Source organism: Coenobita brevimanus, chromosome 73 (genome assembly GCF_032717465.1).
Source record: "Coenobita brevimanus isolate Jiangsu-jjx chromosome 73, ASM3271746v2, whole genome shotgun sequence".
NCBI lineage: Eukaryota > Metazoa > Arthropoda > Malacostraca > Decapoda > Coenobitidae > Coenobita > Coenobita brevimanus.
In genome coordinates this window covers 29,839,797-29,863,525 of record NC_137026.1, presented here as the reverse complement: position 1 = coordinate 29,863,525, position 23,729 = coordinate 29,839,797, and the positions used below count along the sequence as shown (strand labels likewise).

Sequence of the window (23,729 nt, the reverse complement as noted above, 5' to 3'; positions counted from 1 at the left end):
GCCCTTCCAACCTCCACTCCTACCATTCTCTCCCAAAACTCCTCCCTCCCTTCACAACTGTAAGAGTGTACAATATAACTGTATGTTTCATTCGTAACTGTTGTTCTGTTATTGCTTTAAAGGCCTCCAGCTAATTTTTTATATGCCAATACTATAATATGTGGCAATTCTGTGCCCAGTAGATTGTGAAAATTTTAACTGTTGCCCGTTGGTTCAGTATCCATCACAATGTGACGGGATGGATGTATTATAGTAGGACTCGCGCACGTTTGCGGCTGTGGTGTGGCCCGCACCTGTGTACAGTGTTGCCACGTTTTCTATACCGTTATCTCTCTCTCTCTCTCTCTCCTGGAGGGAAATGTGAGCCACCCTGAGTACTTTTGATTCTTTTATAAGTTATTTATAATTGTGCTTTCATTTGTTAATCTGGTTTTGTTATATTTAGTAGATGGAGTGTCAAAGTTACTGTCTGCTGAGAGGTTTGTTACGTTATTGATTCATACACCCCGACGTAGTGGGGTGTGGGTGTAGGTGTGGGTGGGAGTGTGGATGTGGGTTTGTTGGGGTGGTGGTCCAGGGGGGAGGGGAAGTGTGAAGGGGGATTTGACCTGAGACACCCAGGAGGGATTAAGAAGGGAGGGAAGGGGAAGGGGGGGCTGGATTCACCTACCACGTGGTCAGTATTAGAAGAGAGAGAGAGAGAGAGAGAGAGAGAGAGAGAGAGAGAGAGAGACATTACGTGTATAGATAGATGTGCATCAATAGGAACAATGTATATCAGTGTGTGCAGTATGTACAAAGGAACAAATGAATACAAAGAAGGCAGTGACAGACCTCTCTCTCTCTCTCTCTCTCTCTCTCCTGGGTGTGTAAGTATTGCCACTCACAAGAATTACATGAATTATTTCTTTTACTTTGGATATTGGCATATTTCTTCTTTTTTCAGGCTCATTATCTTATATCCATAACTGTGATATTATTACCCACCCTAAAACTACGCTAAAAACCATTAAAAGTGACTACAATATCTTTTAGCAACACTGTACAATATGTATGCCATGTTTCTGTGTTACTGTATAAATATTTTATGCATAATAAGATTACTGTTGATTCATCCATCAAAATACACAAGTGTAAGTTTTATTCATCTGAATTTATCGAATTTGTGATGCCTTGTACATAAATAGCTTCCGTTTCACATCACAAGTTAGGGAAACGTGGCACCATTGTACACAGGTGCGGGCCACACCTCAGCCGCAAACGGGCGGGATTCCAACTATAGTCATACTTTTTTTTGTTTTATTACTCCTTGTTCTTCAGTGATTCTCTAGCCATGATTGGCTGTAGCATTAGCTGCTGTCACCGAGGAAACAATGCTGTGGGCTGGAGTGGAATGACGGGAATTGTTATCCTTTTGAAATATTCAATGAGATCAAGAATCCGCACATATTTCTATCTATCTATCTATCTATTGCGACGCCTCAATCCTGTTGGGGGTGGCCACAAACAAATCGCCTCCACGTCGCCCTGTCCCCCGCCATTTCACTGCCCTGCTCCCAACTCACACCCCCCTCTCTCATATACCTCTCCACCCCATCCCTCCATCTCATCCTCAGCCTCCCCCTCCCTCTTCCCCCCTCCACCTCACTCACATACACTCTCTTCATCAGTCTTTCACCCTCCATCCTCTCCACATGGCCACACCACCTCAGCGTATATTTACCGTACTATTTTGACTAGGTAAGTGACAGTGAAAACACGTGAAAATTATGTGTATACGCAAAATAATACCAAAATCAGCAAGGATCATACAAAATTGAGCACGGTATAGAGAGGTGTTGACGGCAGCACTGTCTGAAGGTGAGTGGTATACTGGTAATGTTTACAACTGCTAACTATGGCATGGGATGCTGACTGCCGACATTTATGTCAGCTGGAAAAAAAAGACCATAAACCTAACCCAACTTAATCTAACTCAATCTAAGCTAAGATAATCTGAACTAACTGAACCAAGCTTAATCTAACCTAACCAACCCTAACCCCTATGCGCCGGGTGTCAGAATGGACCAACGCTAAAGGGATGGATGGAGACCGCCAGATGTCGGTAGGAACTGCAAATGTAATTCCTCCACAGTTTGAATAGTCTGCCATTTGATCTTGTTACCAAAGGGTAGGGAGACATGCCCACCACCCAATGCAACTGTACCTCAGTCTTCTCTGTGACTTAGCCAGGTGTAAGGTGATCTTTTCTGAAACCTCCTTGTCTGATTCTGCTTCTGCCTCATGTGGCCCCCTTGCCTCATTCACCTCTGCCCAAGGATACTAGGAAAGGGTTAAGTGATAGTGCCACAGGGTGCGCCTTGGAAGCCACTGTGTCTAGTTTGTCTAGTAATAGAGAAGTTATCATGCTGAGGGCAAAGCCAAAGCTGGGGCTGTGCGCACACGCAAGGAGACATCCCGCTACAAGCTCTAAAAGTTACTCATCTTCTTCACATCCATACTCATCAACACGGTCACCTGCAGACCTGGGGATGCTTTCAATTCCCAGAAGAAGAGTTGATGAGTAATATAGTCTATAATTTGTTTCCCTAACTGCTATACTTTCCCAAGTATGAAGGTTTGATAAAAAGGCTATTTTGGGAAATACAGTACGCCTATAGTGAGACGACAGCCGCACCAAAAGAAACCCAGTGTCTAGGGGCTACTTATTCTAACCTAATTCATGCTAACACTGTAACCTAACCAACACTTATTCTAACCCAACTTAATTTAATCTAACCTAACAATCTAACCAAATCTATTTTACTCTAACTTAACCAACCCTAACTTATTCTCACCTAAACCTAATCTAACCTTCCCTGACACTCTAACATACAGAAATAACATACTTTACCCACCCTAACAAAATCTAACAACCTAACCAAAGCTAACTTAATCTAACCTAACCAAGCCTACCTTATTCTAACCTAACAAGAACAACAAGAGTACAGACGGGTTTTTGAACCAGAATGACCTGTTGCCGCCTAGTTGCATACCTGTAATAAAATGTTTGCTGCATATATATGACTGCCATCCAGGAGTCCACGGCCGGCCAGACTTTGTGCATCTTTTCATTGCCTGTATCCATTGCTGACGCCGTTCTGGGGATTTGCTTCTTGATGGAAATGGGTGGAACGATATCCCTTCGGAGTTCTTTTTATTCATCTTACGAATCCTACAGTACAGCGCCTCACAGTTTAAATTCATAGCTCTGTGCAAGTTTGAACCTCAGACAACACGAGTCCTGAATATAATTATGTCTGGTGGCAATAGTAGGAACAAATATTAACCCGAAAACTGTAACAAGGAAGACCTGATACATTATCCTATGACAACTGACTGAAAACTGGATTTTAAATTGCTCTGATACTTTCAATGAATAATCTCAATTAGATTTCGACCAAGAACTCTACACACTCATAGACCATTTCAGCATTCTCTCTTCCAGCTCATATTCATAAAGTGGATTTCAATGAAAAGAAAATACCAGTATACGTGGTACAGTACAGAACACATTTTCCATGAAAATTTCCTAACTTCAAAGCACTGCTGTGGCTAAACTGGCACACATCGACCTAAAAATTTATTCACATATGTCATCACATCTTCTTTGATCTCATATCAAAATAATCGGCTGATATGTATACAGAAAAACAAATACCGGTACCAATAAATAAAAAATGCATTTTTTATGCATCAGGGAATGGTAGATTTTCCCTAAGTCACAGTTTACCAGTTATGAGGGTTACGGTACTGGAGAATTTTTAACTCATTTAATATCAGAGGCCATGGCCAACACTGAAAAACTCCATGTGGATTATCAAATTGTTAGGACCTTCGTGGAATAGCTCCAAACATGGCAAAACAAAAACCAAGGAAACAGATGATAATAATATGGTACTCTGAACACATGGCACCTTTAGAATTCCTCCAAGGAGTGCTTCATATTATTTTTACAATGCTGCTTCACAGAGGAACACTGAAGGCACAACAGGGGGGGGGGGGAAGTATATTATCTCTATTTTCTCGGCTTATCGAGTCTGGAAGGTTTGGATTTTTTTTTCACAGCGATCCTCATATACGGTATGCCAACTGTTAGTCTGGTAAAGCTGTAGGTTATGGACAACACTGGATGGAGCTAACTAAGCTCTTTTTACTCTAACTTGGCTTAAAATTGCCATCTCTCCACCATGAATGTGGCCTTAAACTGCCATTACTCCACTCTGAATGTTGCAAAAATAGATTAACACTAGTACATAATGCTGGTCATGAAGAAGTGTTGCAGAAAGTATGTAGTCATTGTATTGTCTTTTGCCAATGACTTACACGAAAAAGATGCAAAAGGACGAAAATCTGAGCCAAGTTAGCGCAAAGACAGCACAATTATTCCCATTTCATAACAGATTTCTTCCACTGTTATGCTGGGTATTTTGTGGTTAAGTTTTTCACTCAATAATGATTTTTTTTTTTACAATAATCATATGACCACTCTTACCCTGTTGTCCTGTAGCCTTCGTGACAAGTACTACAGATCAGTGAATCTCTGTCATCATTGGATTTTTAAAAACATATGTGCATTGTACTGTAGCATGTAACTGAAACCTTGTGGTGTATCTGCATCCTTTCCTTTCATAACTGAATAGGTCAGAACAGGTTAGTTTACTTCAGGTTAGATTAAGATACATCAATTGGGATACATTAGATTAGGATAGGGTAAGACAAGTTTGGTTAGGTTAGATATGACTCTTAGGTCAGCTTAGGCTAGATTAAGTTATATTCAGTTAGGTTAGGTTAGGCCAGGTTAGGTTGGCTTTCCCAATGGTTAATATATAAAATAATCGTAACCCACAGATAATCGTAACCTAGAGACTGGAGGAGATTAAATTAATATCTCTGCTGCAACAATGCTCCTGTTTATATACATGTAATCCAAAATAAATTTTTCTAAATATCTGTGCATATAATAATACTGTAAAACTAATTTTTCTACAGTATCGGCAATGGACATAACAACAGAATAGGTGGAGGAGTCAAGTACAAGTATCAGGTATATAAAAAAAAATTCTCATAAACATAAAAACAGTTGCAACTACAAAATGCTCAGCATGATGCAGAAGTGATGTGTAAGAATACGAATGACTAGCAAGATTCTTCTGGCGATGCTCCTAAACTTCAATTTTACCTGTAGCCTACAGTAGTTCTTGCTGATGAATAAAAGTGATCACCAGACAGTTAGTTACAAGCAATCTGATGTGTGGACAGAGTTCAGTTGAGGGTTACCTCTAAGGAATGTAGGACAAAAGCTCCCGAGGATGAATAAGTATTTTAAACATTTCTGTTTCACTTATGACCTAACCTAAACTAAACAACTCAGTCTAACCTACCATGGACAAACTCAGAAGAGCTACCATTAACAAATGATGAATACTTAATGACAGGGTTATCCTTCATAATTGTACAATTCATTTATGACACCCAAACTGTGCGGGAATAACATTTATTTTACTAAAAATTTCATAATTCAGTTACCGTATCGGTATACCAACAAAATTCTGCAGATAAATCAATGATAATATCTATCTATCTACTGCCAGAAGCCTCAATCCCGTTCGGGGTGGCCACAAACAAATCACCTCCACGTCGCCCAGTCCTGCGCCATTTCACTGTCCTGCTCCCAACTCACACCCCCCTCTCATATACCTCTCCACTCCATCCCTCCATCTCATCCTCGGCCTCCCCCTCCCCCTCCCCCCCTCCATCTCACTCACATACACTCTCTTCATCAATCTTTCACCCTCCATCCTCCCCACATGGCCAAACCACCACAGTGTATTCCTCCTAACGCTTCATATCACATCCACACCACAACGCTCCTTTATATCCTCATTTGTCAGCCTGTCTCTCCATGTGACTCCACAGGCTCCTCTTAAATAACTCATTTCCACTGCTCTCACTCTTGACTTGTGTCCTTCCAACAACGTCCAAGCTTCACTTCCATACATTAGAGTTGGTACCGGTATCACAATACTGTCATGTAGTAACTTTTTCACTTCCAAGCTCACTTCCCTGTTTCTTATCACTGCTTTCAAGGAACCAGCAACCTTTCTTCCCTGCTCTACCCTGTCATGCACTTCACCCTCCAAACCTCTATCCTTACTCATCACACTACCCAAGTACTTAAACATACTCACATTTTCCAATTCCTCATCATACATGTTACTAAATAGCACAAAGTCAGGTTTGCTGACATCAGCGGTGATGTCCTACGAAGGGTAATGAGTTGATTTGGGCCCTAAGCTCATTCGACCCAAAATTGTTCTGTTTAGTTAGGTTAAGGCTGTGGCCACACTTGCCCCCGAACACGTGATCGACAAGACGAAACAAAGCACCGGGTTGGAGCTGCTTCAATATTCGAGTTTGAATGTTGGACGGACCCCTGATCGTTTCCTCTTGACGATCACATGTTCAGGGCAAGTGTGGCTGCACCATAAGTCGAGTTAGGATGAATTGGGCTAAGTTCAGTTAACTTGTGTTAGGTTATACTAGGTTAGATCAGTAGGGACGAATAATTTGTAATGGACTGATACTGAATCAACCTGAAAGTTCACAGGGCCAATGCAAAGGCAACACTTCTCAAACATCAACTGAACAATGACTTGGCAGGTGACTATGGTTTGTGTGTAAAACTGATGAGGTTGTACAGTTATCTTCAAAATTATGCATTTCTACATCTTTTTAATGCCATCATAAGCATAAAGACATCAGTTTGAGAATAAATATATCTATACTCAGGTGCCATAACTCCATAAGGGATGGCCACTAAAGGGAGAGGCACTAACCTTCCATCTTGTTGAAAAATACAGCTGTAAATTCAAAGCATCACAGCCCTCCTGCAGCTTCACCCCTAAACTAACCTTAACCTATTACTCTAACCTAATCTAACAAATTTAACCTAATGTAACCTGCCCTGAAAAACGAGACACGCAGGGGCTTCTAACCAAGAGGGAAAGGCTTGTCCTACGGGCTTTTGTTCTCACATAATGGGCTTTTGTCAGAATCTCACCACCATTATACTCTTTCAATATTGAATCACTGCTCTCATTCTGAAATGTCTGACCTCGAAATACTTCTGGCGAACTTATACCCTACAAATACAATTCTCTTATGCTTTAAATGTGGCATTACTCCAATCACGCCCTGGTCAATTTTCCCCTATCACCGATATATGGAATCAGAGGAACATCGATGACAACGAAGATGGTAGCTCCCTTCAATATATCGCTTATGAAAAACAGAGCTACGATATTTGTGTCTAGCAAACCCACAGTTATCAATGCCTTGTTAACGCTGCCTGTACTACACAGTACTTAAGAAACCGCTGACATCTTGCAACGATTTGTTTTCAATCCACCGCCATGATTCCATACTACGCAAACTAACTCCATAATACCCAAATATCTATTAAAACGGTTTCTACTCTCAGTACTCTAACCTGCTAAACATAATCATTCATCAAGAATAATTAAGCAGCCCACTGCAATACGAGCGCGGGCAGAACTCAACTCACTGTCACTGCGTCACCCCTTGGCGCCACCATTTCATCTTTAACAGGGACGGATTTGCGGTCGGGGGTGAGGGGGAATGGGTGCCCCGAACATTTCGGCAGACCGATGATTATAAAAACTATTGAGCAAAATAAATGCAGTAAGTATTTCATTGCAATAGCACTTTGACTATACTATCGTACATCTATGATTAAGTATAATACTGAGTGTGGACTTTTAAATCATTGTTTAATGGATTACGATTCACTCTTCCCCCTTTTGAGTGTTTGATTAGGCTCTGAATTAGGCGCATAATCGGGAAAATAAGTCGGTGAGGAAGAAGGGCTATCCTCCAAAGGCCAAGTGAACACAAGCACGCAAGGTCCCGCAATCCATTCATAGAACAAGTCAGAAACCAACGCACTCATCGCCGAAAATTTACCGAATCGATACTAAAAAATGTTATCATTTTCATAAAAAAAAAAAAAAAAAAAAGCCAAAAACGTGCTAGAGTTAGCGGGTGTCTCGTTTTAAAATCGCCAACTCCCCTTGACAGACATCTCTTTTGCATAAATATTTATGTGCAAATACATGTATTGGCAGACAATTTAAACCTAAAATGCCGGGAATAATAGCGACTGAGGGCAACACGACACCCCCAGGAGGAGCCTGCGGAGGGGTGAACAGAGCGCGACCCAACCCTGGGCGACAGGGATGTAAGTCCACCTGGGCGGCGCGCCCCTATGACCCGGAACTCACCCGTCGCTGCCATAACAGGAAAAATAGACTACCTTACGGGCGAGCTGACCCTAGATAGGAGCAGGGTGGAGCTACTATATTACTCTAGCTCCAGACAGCACCCCAGAGATGGCCGGTAGCCACGCCCCTTTTGAGACGGCTTGTAGCCACTCCCACCTTTATATTGAGACAGCCGGTAGGGGCTCACCCCTCCTACAGGAGACGGCCAGTAGCCACTCCCGCCTTTGTATCAAGATGGCTGGTAGCCGCTCTGAAGGTGCCCTTGAGACGGCCTGTAGCCGTTCACCCCTCCTTCAGGAGACGGCCAATAGTTGCTCCCGCCTTCGTATTGAGACAGCCTGTAGCCGCTCCGAAGGTACCCTTGAGACGGCCTGTAGCCGCTCACCCCTCCTTCAGGAGACTGCCAGTGGCCGCTCCGAAGGTGTCCTTGAGACGGCCTGTAGCCGGTCACCCCTTCTTCAGGAGACGGCCGGTAGCCGCTCTGAAGGTGCCCTGGAGACGGCCTGTAGCCACTCACCCCTCCTTCAGGAAACGGCCGGTAGCCACTCCTGCCTTCGTCTTGAGACAACTGGTAGCCACTCCGAAGGTGCCCTTGAGACGGGCAGTAGCTACTCACCCCTCCTTCAGGAGATGGCTGGTAGCCGCTCCCGCCTTTGTCTTCAGATGGCTGGTAGCCGCTCCTAAGGTGGCCTTGAGATGGCCAGTAGCCACTCACCCCTCCTTCAGGAGACAGCCGAGTAGCCGTTCCCCCACACAGGCCACGGCCAGTAGCCGGGCCCCTAAAAGGTCACGGCCAGTAGCCGGGTCCTACAGCAGGAGGTGGCCAGCAGCCGCTCCTCCGTCAGGTGCTGCCACACCCCCACGACGTGATATCCTCCAGGAGGAGGGTCCCAGTCCCGAGGACCTGTGGAGAGGCCCTGTGCTATTCCCAGGGTTGTACTCCGCCCAGCCGGCTCCAGAGGGATCCTACCCGACGGTCTCTGACGACGACATGCCGCAGCTCACCCCTGACAGCGTCCCCGACGGCATGAGGCCATAGTCGCCTGGCCCCCGCGGCCACCCCCAGGTCCCCTGGGCGAGGCCTCTCTCCACCCCCGACAACCCTCCTCCTCCATCAGGCACCTGAGTGTGCGTTTCAGGGAGCTGTTCGGCCCCAGCCCTGAGGGTCACACTCCAACTCCCAGCCCTGCCAGTGCAGGGCCCTTCGCCGCCCCTAGCCCCAGATGAGAGAGGACGCCCCTATAAGTGATCCCGTGGCTGCTGGATACAGAGGCCACAGGCTGGACACAGCCCCCATCAGGAATTGGGCTGTGAGTCCTCCCGCTGCCTCACTAACCATGCCGCCCCACCGACAGTGAGTGACAGTGAATAGTACAGTGATGGTGTAACAGTGACTAGAATATTGGGCAGGTGATGTCCAAGAGAACATAAGTCCGAGGCCTAGTAATGTGTGATAATTAAGATCCACGCGAACAGTGACATAGTGGGAGAGTATGAAGAGAGATCTAATAAGAGTGCAGTGATTTCAGCAAATATCAGACTCGGATTTCATAGTGTAATTCCTCTGCACTGTATACAAGATCAGTGTAATACTTGCCCAACCTAAGTACAGTTTCTATTCCTCTCATAGTGAACTATTCCCCTGCCCAATATACTACGAACACTATTTAATGTACCCTTCACCTGCTATCCTGAACTATTGACTAAATAGTATCTTGTGTGATACTACAATACTAGTACATGATTTATAATTACCCAGATTCCTGTTGTTGTGACATCTACCTGTTCCACAAATAGAATTAGTCAATACACGTGTAAGGTTGTTTTCGTTTTCGTTTTTAAAGGCTCCAACATGCTTGCATGTGTCGGCCTTGGTCACCTAATGGCAGCTCTCCACGCTGCACGATCCATTGCAGCCTCCCTGTTCAGTCCCTTAACCCTGTGGTCACACTTAATGACCTCGTCCCATGTCTTTCTCGGTCTACCCCTCATAACCCCACCTCCAATATTAACACTTCTCACCTTCCTCACCCAATTATCATCCCCCATCCTCTCCACATGTCCAAACCACCTCAATCTACCTCTCCTCATCACAACACCAATACACTCTAGTCCCATCCTACCTCTCAACTCTTCCATTGTAAACCCAGCCCCTTCAGGCCTTGGATGCAAGGACACACTGCACATCCACCTAATCATTGTCATTTCTGTACGTCTGAGCCGGCGAATATCTTCCTCCTTCACTGCCCAGGTCTCACTGCCATACAGCATTACACTCCTAACATATGCTGCATACAAAGACCCCTTCGCACGTAAGGAGAGCCCTCTCAATGTCACGAGAGGCAAGAGCTCCCTGAACTTCTTCCAACCACTTCTCACCCTAGCCACAGAGCTAGCTCCAACCCCACCTCCAGCACACAACATGTCTCCCAAATAACAAAACTCTTCCACACACTCAAGAGATTCACCAGCAAGTTCAATCCTTTCACGTCTGACAATCGCCACCTGCTCACCCCAGCATGACGTACACATAAAATCAGCATTATCTCGCAGTCTACCTCTGATACCACTATATTTCTTATGCACCCATAAGAGTATTTGTGTCCTGCCTCTCTCTTATTTGTCTAAACTCCGGTCTAGAATGAGAACCCAGCTACACATTAGGCATTCAAGGGACGGGAAGCTGACCCTTAAACACCTAGCATAACAAAATCGTTAACTGATATTTTGGTAATTATCTGTACTTATTTTCCAAAATAAAATTTCCTTTTCTTTGGGGAAGGGGGGAATAAAGTAATAGTGAGACCAACAGGCTATCTCTTGGTGTCTGGGACAAACTCTGACAGTTAAATGTTCATTGTACTATTTATAGAGTTTATTACTAAAACTGTGCTTAGAAAAGGTAAGAGTGCACTTAAGAGGTTACAGCAATAAACTCAATTATTTTCCTGGAAGGGCTCGAGAGACTTGCCTCACCACACCTCGCGTCCTCTCTCTACAGGGGGCAGGGTGGCTCAGTGGTAGAGTGTCGGACTCAGGACTGGGGGATCCTGAGTTTGAGCCACACCCGGTAGCCGCCATTGCGGGAGGGGTAACACCCTCCTGTCACCTAGCAATGCTGTATGATCTAATAAGGTCTAGTTCGGCGTAACATTTCCTTTTTTTCTCTCACTCTATGGCCAGACGTCATAATTCCGTAACACGAGGCCGTTTGTCTTTGAGTTAGTGGCTTTACGAGGAGGGGCACTAATCCTTTGTCAACCCAGCTGTTGATATGTAAGGAACATGTGTGGGTTGGTTATATGATTACCACCCAACATTGTAAATGGTGACCTGGCTTACAGGAAACCATTGGGCTTGACACTCAATAATAAAATGCGATAGGAATGATGGGAGAAATCCGAAGAGAGAAGAGCAGAAAAAAAAGAATGATTTATAAAGGCGAAGGAAGTTGGCAGCACTACATCAAATGAATGGATGATGGTCACCACCACCTACCACAGTCCTCTCCCTTTCTTAGAAAATAAACTACTATTGATGTATCTATCAACATTTCTTGCCGTAAATGAATGTTTCAATTTAAGTAGAAGGACTTTACCAATTCAACTGCTATTTGTTATGCAGCATATTCTGGGTTCAACTTCTTGAACTCAAGATACGGGCATGGACTTGGGTTCTTTTGTTCAGAACTGGGACGGAGCATGCAAACAAGGTATAGGGCTCAAACACAGGCTAACCAGTCTTACACGTATATTACCTTAAAAAATACAAGGTGGACTTGCACAATACCTAATACAGTACAACACTATTATATGAGGCACAAGTATTACACAGAGTTTATATCACAGGAGGAGGGATGGGGTGGAGAGGTATATGAGAGAGGGGGGTGTGAGTTGGGAGCGGGGCAGTGAAATGGCAGGAGACAGGGCGACGTGGAGGTGATTTGTTTGCGGCCACCCCGAACGGGATTGAGGTGTCTGGTAATAGATAGATAGATAGATAGAGGTGTAGGTGACAGCCAGGTGTGGGAGGAGGGCCGTCAGGGGTGTGCTTTCGGTAGAGGCGCTGGTCTCGGGCTGCACACTCAGGTGTCTGGTGTAAGCTGGAGGGCGGCGTAGTGGGTGGGCCTTTCCTGGCGGGGGCTTTCGGGGTGTGGTGACCCTCGGGACTGGGGCCAAACAGGGCCAGTAGGCGCATGGCTCGGTGCCTGCCCTTGGCTGTGGTGGGAGTCCTTGTGGAGGGTCTGGGCCCGGGGTCGTCGGGCGCCGGGAGGGGGAGGCCGTCAGGGGTCATCTGCGGCCGCTCACCCTTGGGAAGTCCGTCAGCTGTGGGGGTGTCAGGGGCTCGGCTGCAGGGACAGGATACCCAGGCTAACAACAGGTCTGCTCCAGACACTCTCCAACAGGAGTCCTGTAGGGGAGCAATCTCCATCTTTTGTAGTGCAGGGGGAGCGATAGGGGAATCTCACTCGGCCTCTGGAAAGACGGGCCGAGTCAGAGACATCACCCTAGCAGGGAGCCTACGAGGTAGTGGAGCAGGGACAACCGGTAGTCTCTCCCTCAGCTTGGCAAGTCCGGTGGACTCCACCGGAACTCCACTCCAGGGCAGAGGAAGAAGGTCCGGTGGACTCCCTCTGCCAGGGCACCACCCGTCCCGGGGAGAGCAGGAAGAAGAAGTCCGGTGGACTTTCCGGCTCCTGCGGCAGGTCCGGTGAACTCTACTGCTGTCTTGCTGCTGGGGGAAAGTCCAGTGGATTCCCCCTTTGTGGCAGGTCCAGTGGACTCCCACCACGGCTTTGCTCCCTTCCCTGGGACTGCAGGTGGGGGAAGTCCGGTGGAGGTAACGAAACCCGTGCTCCCAAAGATGGGTGGCAGAAGAAGGAGATCCGGTGGACTCTCCTCCTACGTAGGTCCAGTGGACTCTACTGCGCTGCAGCTCCCCTTGGGGTATGTAGGTCTAAGAGGACCGGTGGTATCTCCTCCTCTTGTGATGGCAGGTCCGGTGGACTCTGCTACCAAGAGCCTATTTGGGACTGTATACAAACAAGTCCCAACCCGAGTCTGGTGAGTGCGGTCTTGGTTGGAAGGTACTGCACCTGGACGATGCACTTCCCGTGGGTCTGGCTGGGTGGAAAAGGGGCTTAAGGTAGCTGGGGATGTGGGCCGGTGTGGCTCGGGGCCCCTGTCAGCCTCCCTTTGGCCTCCTCTTGGGATGAGTGTCACCTCCCTGTGTCCTCTTCTTGGGGTGGGTGTGCCGGGGTCGCTCCGTCAGGTGGGTATTTCACTATTACTCCAGTTAGTCTGTATTTTTCCAACTATTTTCATGATGGTAAACAACTGTTATCCGTCCTTTTTTTTCCCCTTGTTGTTAACATCATGTTATGCCTCACTGATGTTTGTAATGGTGGACTTACTAAAACTTAAGTGAATCTTGATTAAGTCATGTTAGGTTTGGTTAGGTTAAAATGTAGGGTTAGGATCAGGTACTAAAGGGCAACCGGGAAGTATGTTCGAAGTGTCTGCCATTACACTTAAGAAACAGTGGGAAAAAAACATGGATAAAAGCAACAGGAAAAGAAATTTAATATAAAACATTTATTTACCATCCCCAAAATAACCAGAAAAATATAAGACTGTCAGGAAGAACTGACTTGGTAAGGTGCTTCTGCTGCTTAAAGTTTATGCTTACCTTTCTTTCAGTTCAAACGATCTGAGTAAGCCATTAAAAAAAAAAAAAAAAATGGATTTGTGTGTGTGTGTGTGTGTGTGTGTGTGTGTGTGTGTGTTTTACCGAATTGTAATATACAGGAAATGAGCTATGCTCGTGGGGTCCCGTCTCCGTTTCTCAATAAGTCAAATTTAGCTTTAAACTCGTTTAAGTTTTTAGACTGGACGATCTCTGTCCAGGCTATTCCACAGGTCTATACATCTGTAAGGAAAACTATATTTCTTGATATCCTTCAAGCAGCTTGGCTTCTTCAGTTTCATTCCGTGTCCTCTTGTTACTCTCTTATCCCATAAAAACAGATCTTCTTTGTCAATTTTACCTAATCCCATCATGGTCCTGAACACTGCAATCATGTCGCCTCTCTTTCTTCTTTCTTCTAAGGAAGGCAACTCCAGCTTTTCCAGCCTCTCTCTGTACGACAGATCTGACAGACTGGGGATCATTTTGGTTACTGTTCTTCGTATTCTCTCAATCTTGTTTATATCTTTCTTTTTGTGTGGGGACCATACTACTGCTGCATATTCTAACCTGGGGCAAATCATGGCCACTATCAATTTTTTTATCATCTCCTCATCCATATAATGAAAAGCTACTCTTATATTAGTCAGGAGTTTATATGTCTCTCTAACTGTCTTGTTAAAGTGATTTTCAGGTGACAAACTGTCCTGGACCAGCACACCCAAATCTTTCTCTCTCGCTTTTGTGATTGGTTCATTACCCATAAAATAATTCAATGATTGCCTCTAGGTACTTTTACTCATTTCCAATATTTTACATTTCTTTGCACTGAATTTCATTTCCCACGTCCGGCTCCATTCGTGTATCCTATCCAGATCCTCCTGCAGCATTTTACAATCCACCTCAACCTCTACCTTCCTCAAGATATTTGCATCATCAGCAAACAGACTTGCATAACTGTTCAGTCCATCTACCATATCATTTAGGTAAATCAGGAATCATTACTGGTGCCAACACTGAGCCCTGTGGGACTCCACTTATTACTTCCCTCCATCCAGACATGCTTTATTACTGTCCTCATTTGTCTGTCTCTCAAAAAGTCTCTCATCCATTCCAGGAGGTTCCCCTTCAGTCCTCCTACATGCTCTAGTTTCCACATTAGTCTCTTATGGGGTACCTTGTCAAAAGCCTTCTCCAAATCTAAATACACACAATCCACCCAACATCTCTTTCCTAAAGCACATCAATCGCTCTTGAGTAAAAACTCAACAAGTTGGAAACACATGACCTTCCACTTCTAAATCCAAACTGACTATCAGCCAAAATATTCATATCTTCCAGATATTTTATCCATCTATCATTCAAAATTCTTACGCACAATTTTGCGACCATGCTGGTTAGGGACACTGGTCTATAATTCAGAGGTTCTTCCTTGTTTCCTCCCTTATGAATTGGTACCACATTTGCCCTCTTCCACTCTTGAGGCACATTCCTCTCTTCCAAAGAACTTACAATTAAACTGTGAATCTTATCCACCAGTTGTTCTTTGCATTCCTTCAGTACCCAATTAGAGATTCCATCTGGTCCTGGGGCTTTCCTTACATCTTGAGTTTCTAGTAATTTATACACTTCCTGTACTTCCACTTTTATATCTTTTATCACTACATTTCTAGTCATTCCCTCCCCTTCCACAAACTCCTTTTCATTAGTGAAAACTGACTAGAAACGTTTGTTCATTATTTCTGCTTGCATTGCCACATCCTTATAGACCTCTCCTTCTGCTTTCAGTTTGGTGATTCCTTCCTTTTGTTTCAGTTTGCCATTAACAAATATATAAAACAGTTTGGGTTCATCCTTACATTTGTCTATTACACCTTTTTCAAAATTCCTTTCTTCTTCTCTGCGAATTCTTGTGTATTCATTTCTAGTTCTTTCATATTCTTCCTTTGTTCTGTTGTTACCTCTCTTTCTCCAATTGTTCCACGCCGTGTCTCTCTCTTATTTTACTTATCATACACCTTCTATTAAACCACTCATTTTTCCTGTTTTTTTTCCTCTTTACTCTTGGCACAAATATTTCCACTCCCGAAATAGAGAGGTCTAGAAAAATATCCCACTTCCTCTGTATCGCTCTTGTTTCTCTGAATTTTCTCAAATCTGCATTTTCAAAAAATTTTCTCAATCCTGTAAAGTTTGCTTTCCCAAAGTTGTACCTTCCCTGCCTATAAAGCTCGTCTCGGCTCCACAATCCCTATTATCATCTGGAACTCAATGACCACATGATCACTTTTTCCAATAGGGCACAGATATTTCAAGGATTCTATTACATCGGGTTCTTTGGTATACTGTAAGTCTAGTCTTGCTGGTGTGTCCTCACCTCGAAACCGTGTCTCTTCTTTGACCCATTGCATCATCACATTGTTCATTGTTATATTTAATAATATAGTGCCCCACGAATCCTAGCCACCTCCTGAGTCCCATTCCTCCCAGTTCACCTCTTTACAATTGAAGTCATTCATTCATTCATTGCCAGACGCCATGTATCCCAAACGGGGTGGACAAGGGCTTAGAGTTAATTGTTTTTACAGGGAGGGACACTAATCCTCCACCAACCCCACTTGACACGTAGGGATGCCAACAGCATCTGGTGTTCCCAGGCGGTCACCCATCCAAGTACTAACCAGACCCAACGTTGCTTAACTTCGCTGATCGCATGGGAAGCGGTGTACTCAACGTGGTATGGCCATTGAAGTCACCCATTAAAATTATATTGTTGCTTTTCTCAATCATTTTCTGTTAATAACTTGCCATGTCTGACAGCATTTCCTGGTATTCATCATCACTCCATGCTCTTGTCTTAGGGGGAACATACACTACTGCCATACCTCTCTTGTTGTTCTCTCCAGTTACTAATTTCATATTTATCACTTCGGCCCTGCCTTCTCCCATTTCCACGGTATCTACATTTATGTTGTTCTTCACTGCTATCATCACTCCTCCTCCCGTTTTTTCTTTTCTGTCTCTTCTCCACAGTTTGTATTTACCATCTCCCAAATGAACATCAAAATCTTCTCTTAACTTGGTCTCTACAAAGCACATAACATCAGGTTCGTGTATCCTAAAAAAATCGTTGATTTCTAGCTTTGCTGATATTAAACCATCAACATTAGTATATGCCACCTTCCAGTTTTTTTGATGTTTTCTATACCCTCTTTTCTCCTTCTCTTCGCTGGTACCACTTCCTTAATTTCTGATCTATGACTCTCCAATAAAACACTGTCTTCTCTTCCTCCGTTCTCTGTTCGTTTTTTACCTTTGCTTCCTTTACTAAGTCCTTTATTTTAGCTCTTTCTTCCTCATTTGCATCTCTCCTTATCCAAACATTTTTTAACCCTTCCTTGTCCGGTAATTTCCATGTTCTACTGATAATTTCGTTAACTGTTGCCTGGGTCTTGAACTTTACCTTCAATGGCCTTGCCCCTCCTCCCTCGTACTTTCCTAACCTAAACACCTCTTCAATCTCTTCTTGAGCTTCATTGTTTTCCTCCATGACTATTGATATTATTTCTTTAACCTTATTCAGTTCTTCTCTTTCTCTTTCTGATCTTATTGTCATATGTTTTTCTTTAACTCCTGAGATTATTATACATTTTTTCTTATCTGCTACACCCCTAACTAAAGATTCTCTACTTCTTAGCACCCTAACCACTTCCCTCTCCACCTTTTCCTTGCTTTGTTGTTCTATAATTTCTCTCAAATTTACATCTCCCTCTTCCTAAATTTTCTTTCACCCCTTATGTTGCTCCTCGATTTCTTTAATGTGCTCATCCTGTATTCTTGATTTGGATTCATACTCATCTAGTTTACTTTTCATCCTGTCCGTTTCCTCTTCCAACCTCTTATTCTCCCTCTTAAGCTGTTTTATTTCATTCGAGGCTGATTCATTGTTCACTTTTAATTCAGTAACTTCTATTTCTTGTTCGTCACTGCGTGTACAAATTTTTTCCAGTGTATTCCGTAAACTTTTGATCTCGTTTTCCTGCTCTATGGTCCGTTCCTGTAACTCTTTAATTACTGACCATACCTTTTTTATCTCCTAGAGATTCCTCCCTGTTGTTTTCTCTACACCTTCTATTCTTGTCTGGTTCAACTTAATACTTCCATTTCCCACATCCTCTTCACAGAAGCCCTCGAACTCTTTCTCACTGATTGTAAACAATGCACCGTTCGTTTCCGCCATGATTCAACCATATGGAGACTTTCTGTTTTCACTATATCTTGTCCCTTTTATGACCGAAACCGCTTTTTTTTTTTTTTTTTTTTTTTTTTTTTTTTTTAACTACTGTCCGACGCGACCACCACTCACACACTCATTAACACAATCACAAATAGGCTGAGCTTCCTTTCGTCGCAGATTCAGCGATTATTTTCCCACGATCCTGGAAGAGGTCCGTCTCTGTCAGCGGACCTGCGTGTGTGTGTGTGTGTGTGTGTGTGTGTGTGTGTGTGTGTGTGTGTGTGTGTGTGTGTGTTTACCTATTTGTAGTATACAGGAATTGAGCAATGCTCATGTTGTCCTGTCTCCATATCCACATTTATCAAGTCTACCTTTACACACATGAATGTTTTTCTCATGCACCGCCTCTTTGTCTAAGTCGTTCCAAATATTTAAGTATTTACCTAATATACCTACTTGTGATATACACGGAATGTACTATGCTTGTGGGTTTCCGTCGCTGTTTCTCAATAAGTCGAATTTAGCTTTACACTCGTTTAAGTTTTTAGACTGGACGATCTCTTTGTCCAGGCTATTCCATAAGTCTATACTTCTGTAAGGAAAGCTATATTTCTTGATATCCTTCAAGCAGCTTGACTTTTTCAATTTCATTCCGTGTCCTCTTGTTGCTCTCTTATCCCATACAAACAGATCTTCTTTGTCAATTTTATCTACTCCCACCATGGTCCTGAACACCGCAATCATGTCTCCCCTCTTTCTCCTTTCCTCTAAGGAAGGCAAATCCAGCTTTTCCAGCCTCTCTCTGTATGACAGGTCTGTCAGACTGGGGACCATCTTGGATGCTGTTCTTTGTATTCTCTCAATCTTGTTTATATCTTTCTTTTTGTGTGGGCACCACACTACCGCTGCATATTCTAACCTGGGGCGGATCATGGCCACTATTAATTTTTTCATCATCTCCTCATCCATATAATGAAATGCTACTCTTATGTTAGTCAAGAGCTTATAAGTCTCTCCAACTATCTTGTTAATGTGCTTTTCTGGTGACAAAGTATCTTGGACCAGTACTCCCAAATCTTTCTCTTCTCTCCTTTTTGTGTTTAATTCATTACCCAACAAATAATTCAGTCATGGCCTCCTGGTACTTATACCCATTTCCAATATTTTACATTTCTTTACATTATATTTCATTTCCCACGTCCGGCTCCAATCGTGTATCCTATCCAAATCCTCCTGCAGTATTTTACAATCCTCATCAACCTCTACCTTCCTCAAGATCTTTACATCATCAGCAAACAGACTTGCATAACTTTTCACTCCATCTACCATATCATTTACGTAAATCAGGAACATTACTGGCGCCAACACTGAGCCTTGAGGGACTCCACTTGTTACTTCCCTCCATCCAGACATCTTATCCTTTATTACTGTCCTCATTTGTCTGTCTCTCAAAAAGTCTCTCATCCATTCCAGAAGTTTCCTCTTTAGTCCTCCTATATATTCTAGTTTCCATATTAGTCTCTTATGAGGTACCTTGTCAAAGGCCTTCTCTAAGTCTAAGTACACACAATCCACCCAACCATCTCTCTCCTGTACCACATCAATCGCTCTTGAGTAAAAGCTCAACAAGTTAGAAACACATGACCTTCCACGTCTGAATCCAAACTGACATTCAGCCAAAATATTAATCTCTTCCAGATATTTTATCCATCTGTCTTTCAGGATTCTCTCACACAATTTTGCAACCATGCTGGTTAGAGACACTGGTCTATAATTCAGGAGTTCTTCCCTGTTTCCTCCCTTGTAAATTGGTACCACATTTGCCCTCTTCCATTCTTGTGGCACTTTCCCCTCTTCCAGTGAGCATACAATTAAACTGTGAATTTTATCCGCCAGTTGTTCTCTGCATTCCTTCAGTACCCAATTAGAAATTTCATCAGGTCCTGGGGCTTTCCTTACATCTTGAGTTTCCAGTAATTTATACACTTCCTGTACCTCCACTTTTATATCTTTCATCACCGGAACATTTCTAATCACTCCCTCCCCTTCCACAAGCTCCTTTTCTTTAGTGAAAACTGACTGGAAACGTTTGTTCATTATTTCTACTTGCATTGCCGCGTCCTTAAAGACCTCTCCTTCTACTTTCAATTTGGTGATTCCTTCCTTTTGTTTCAGTTTGCCATTAACAAATCTATAAAACAGTTTGGGTTCATCCTTGCATTTGTCAATTATACCTTTTTCAAAATTCCTTTCTTCTTCCCTACGTATTCTTGTGTATTAATTTCTTGTTCTTTTATATTCTTCCTTTGTTCTGTTCTTACCTCTCTTTCTCCAATTGTTCCACGCCTTATCTCTCTCTTTTTTGCTATCATACACCTTCTATTAAACCACTCCTTTTTCCTGTTTTCTTTCCCTCTTACTCTTGGTACAAATTTTTCCACTCCCAAATTATAGAGGTCTAGAAAGATATCCCACTTCCTCTGTATCTCTCTTGTTTCTCTGAATTTTCTCCAATCCGCATTTTCAAAAAAGTTTCTCAATCCTGTAAAATTTGCTTTCCCAAAGCTGTATCTTCCCTGTCTATGAAGCTCGTCTCTTGGCTCGACGTTCCCAATTAACATCTGGAACTCAATGACCACGTGATCACTTTTTCCTAAAGGACAGAGATATTTCAATGATTCTATTACATCGGGTTCTTTGGTGAACAGTAAATCTTACCTTGCTGGTGTGTCCTCACCTCGAAACCGTGTCTCTTCTTTGACCCATTGCGTCATCACATTATTCATTATTATATTTAATAACACAGTGCCCCACGAATCCTCGCTGCCTCCCGAGTACCATACCTCCCAGTTCACCTCTTTACAGTTAAGGTCACCCACCAAAATTATATTATTGCTTTTCTCAATTATTTTTTGCAAATAGCTAGCCATATCTGACAACATCTCATGGTATTCGTCATCCTTCCAAGCTCTCGTCTTTGGGGGAACATACACTACCGCCATATCTCTCTTAACATTCTCTCCAGTTTCTAATTTCATATATATCACTTCAGCCCTGCCTTCTCCCATTTCCACAGTATCTACATTTATGTTGTTCTTCACTGATATCATCACTCCTCCTCCCTTTTTTCTTTTCTGTCTTTTCTCCACAGTTTGTATTTACCATCTCCCAAATGAACATCAATATCTTCTCTTAATTTGGTCTCTACAAAGCACATGACATCAGGTTCATGTTCTCTCAAGAAATCGTTAATTTCGATCCTTGTCGATATGAAACCATCAACATTAGTATATATCACCTTCAAATTATTTCTGAAGTTTTTAATACCCTCTTCTCTCCTACTCTCTGTCCGTACCACTTCCTCAACTTCTGATCTTTCACAACGATCCCCCTTAGTTTCCTTCACTTCTATTTCCTTAAATACCATTTCCTTACTTTCATACCCAATACTCTCCAAAAAAAAGTATTACATTCTTCCTCTGTCCTCTTATCATTTTTTTCCTTTACTTCTTCCTTTAATGATTTTAAAACTTCTCTTTCTTCTTCATTCAGATCTTTTCTTATTATAATATTTTCCATCCCCACCTCTTTGCTTAATTTCCAGGTCACTTTAAGTATCTCATTTATTACACTTTCTGATGTAAACTTGACTCTCATTGGTCTTGTTTCCCCTTTCTTATAAGGCCCTATCCTCCTTACTTCTTCAATTTCTTTTACCCACTTGTCTCCTTCGAGATCAATCTTGCCTAATATTCCTCTCACCAGGTTCGTGTCTCTCTCGAGTCTTACAAACCTAACCTTTTCTTCCTCTTCCCTGTTTCCAAATACTACCACACATCTGCTCCTTTCTACAGTTTCTCTCACTATTTTCTCTTTTTTCTTCAGTATTTTCACTACATTTTCTTCCACTTCTTTCTTGTTCATTTCCCTTTCTTCCTGGATGATCGCTCTTAACCCTTTAACCGCGGGTATTGTTTTGGTCTGACTGTCCTCTCCCGCGGGGGTTTCAGCCAAATGTAAACAAACCTTTAAACCTTAATAACTCTGCACAGGATAAAGCTAGAGAAAAAAATAAGGTACCATTAGAAAGTACTAACCTTCAGCTTTCCATTGATGTAGGTTTCATGACTTTGTTGACTTTCACAGGACGGGCAGTGCCGTTAGAAGTGAGGGGTGTAAAATCACTATTTTTCGCTCACACATCATTACCTTCGCTCATACACCATTACCAAATGCCAACCTCATTCTGATAATAATACTATAAACATATATGAACACTGCACATACGATAAACACCCACTCTGTGTTCACTGAGGCAGGTAAAAGGCACTGTAATTACCTGCACTTCACTGCCACATCAGCGGTGTTGTAATCACTATTTTTCGCTCACACACCATTACCAAATGCCAACCTCATTCTGATAATAATACTATAAACATATATGAACACTGCACATACGATAAACACCCACTCTGTGTTCACTGAGGCAGGTAAAAGGCACTGTAATTGCCTGCACTTCACTGCCACATCAGCGGTGTTGTAATCACTATTTTTCGCTCACACACCATTACCAAATGCCAATCACATTCTGATAATAATACTATAAACATATATGAACACTGCACATACGATAAACACCCACTCTGTGTTCACTGAGACAGGTAAAAGGCACTGTAATTGCCTGCACTTCACTGCCACATCAACATGTGTTGTCACTCACACAACTGGACAGATACTGATGCGCGCTTGGTCAGGGGTGGGGTGGGGGGCCCAGGGGGTGGGAGGTGGGGCCCCAGGGGGGGGAAGAGGGAGGTGGGGGTCGGCTGGAGTGAAAGAACTTAATAGCTACTCTCCCTTGAAACAATTGGCGCACGGATAAAACGCGGGGTATTCAAAATATTCACAAACATTCGAGAATGACACCCGCGGTTTGGTCCAGTTTTTGCAACGTCATTCTGGAATGACACCCGCGGTTAAAGGGTTAAGCTGACCACTTCTTTCTGTTCTTCTTCTACGTGTGGCCACTTTGCCTTATGTTCTTCTAATACATTACTCACCTTCTCCGTTTTATTAGTACTCTCTTCTAGTTTCCTCCTCAATTCAACACTTTCCCGCTTCAAATTCCTAATCTCTTCATTCGCTGTTTCATTGGATTGGATCAGACTCTGCATGGTAGTTTCCGTATTTTCAGACACATCCTTTATCACTAGATTCTCTACTTTCTTTGCAAGTTCACTAATCCTCATAATTAATATTTTAACCAGGTCCATGACATTGGTATTTGTATCAAATCCTTGAAATTCTAGTCCCCCATTGTTTACATTTTCAGCCATGTTTGATGTTGGTTAAATACCAAAACAGCTGTTACCGAAAAAACTACAAACATTCATGTACAGTCTAGCCAATAAATCTTTACATTTTTGGTAGTCTATTAACTTTCATTATTTTAAATTTAAAACAAGACC

General features: G+C 43.1%; 1 protein-coding gene and 1 non-coding gene across 6 annotated transcripts in view; both read right to left on the bottom strand.

Annotated features, from left to right (window-relative positions):
• The window catches only part of LOC145407549 (uncharacterized), a 305,436-nt gene that overhangs the window by 263,735 nt on the left and 17,972 nt on the right, over positions 1-23,729 (bottom strand). For 2 of the 5 annotated variants that reach the window (XM_080278472.1, XM_080278474.1), the window contains exon 1: positions 3,036-3,290. The exons of 1 other annotated variant lie outside the window; for it this stretch is intronic. In XM_080278472.1, the coding sequence (XP_080134598.1) occupies positions 3,036-3,246 (211 nt within the window). In that variant the 5' untranslated portion in view covers positions 3,247-3,290. Of the gene's footprint in view, positions 1-3,035; positions 3,291-6,878; positions 7,016-7,606; positions 7,642-23,729 lie in introns of those variants that run through there. 2 more of the 5 variants (XM_080278475.1, XM_080278473.1) reach the window with 2 other exon arrangements.
• Positions 16,660-16,778, bottom strand: LOC145407603 (5S ribosomal RNA). The gene has a single exon (XR_013898753.1). It is a non-coding gene; the product is annotated as a 5S ribosomal RNA (ribosomal RNA).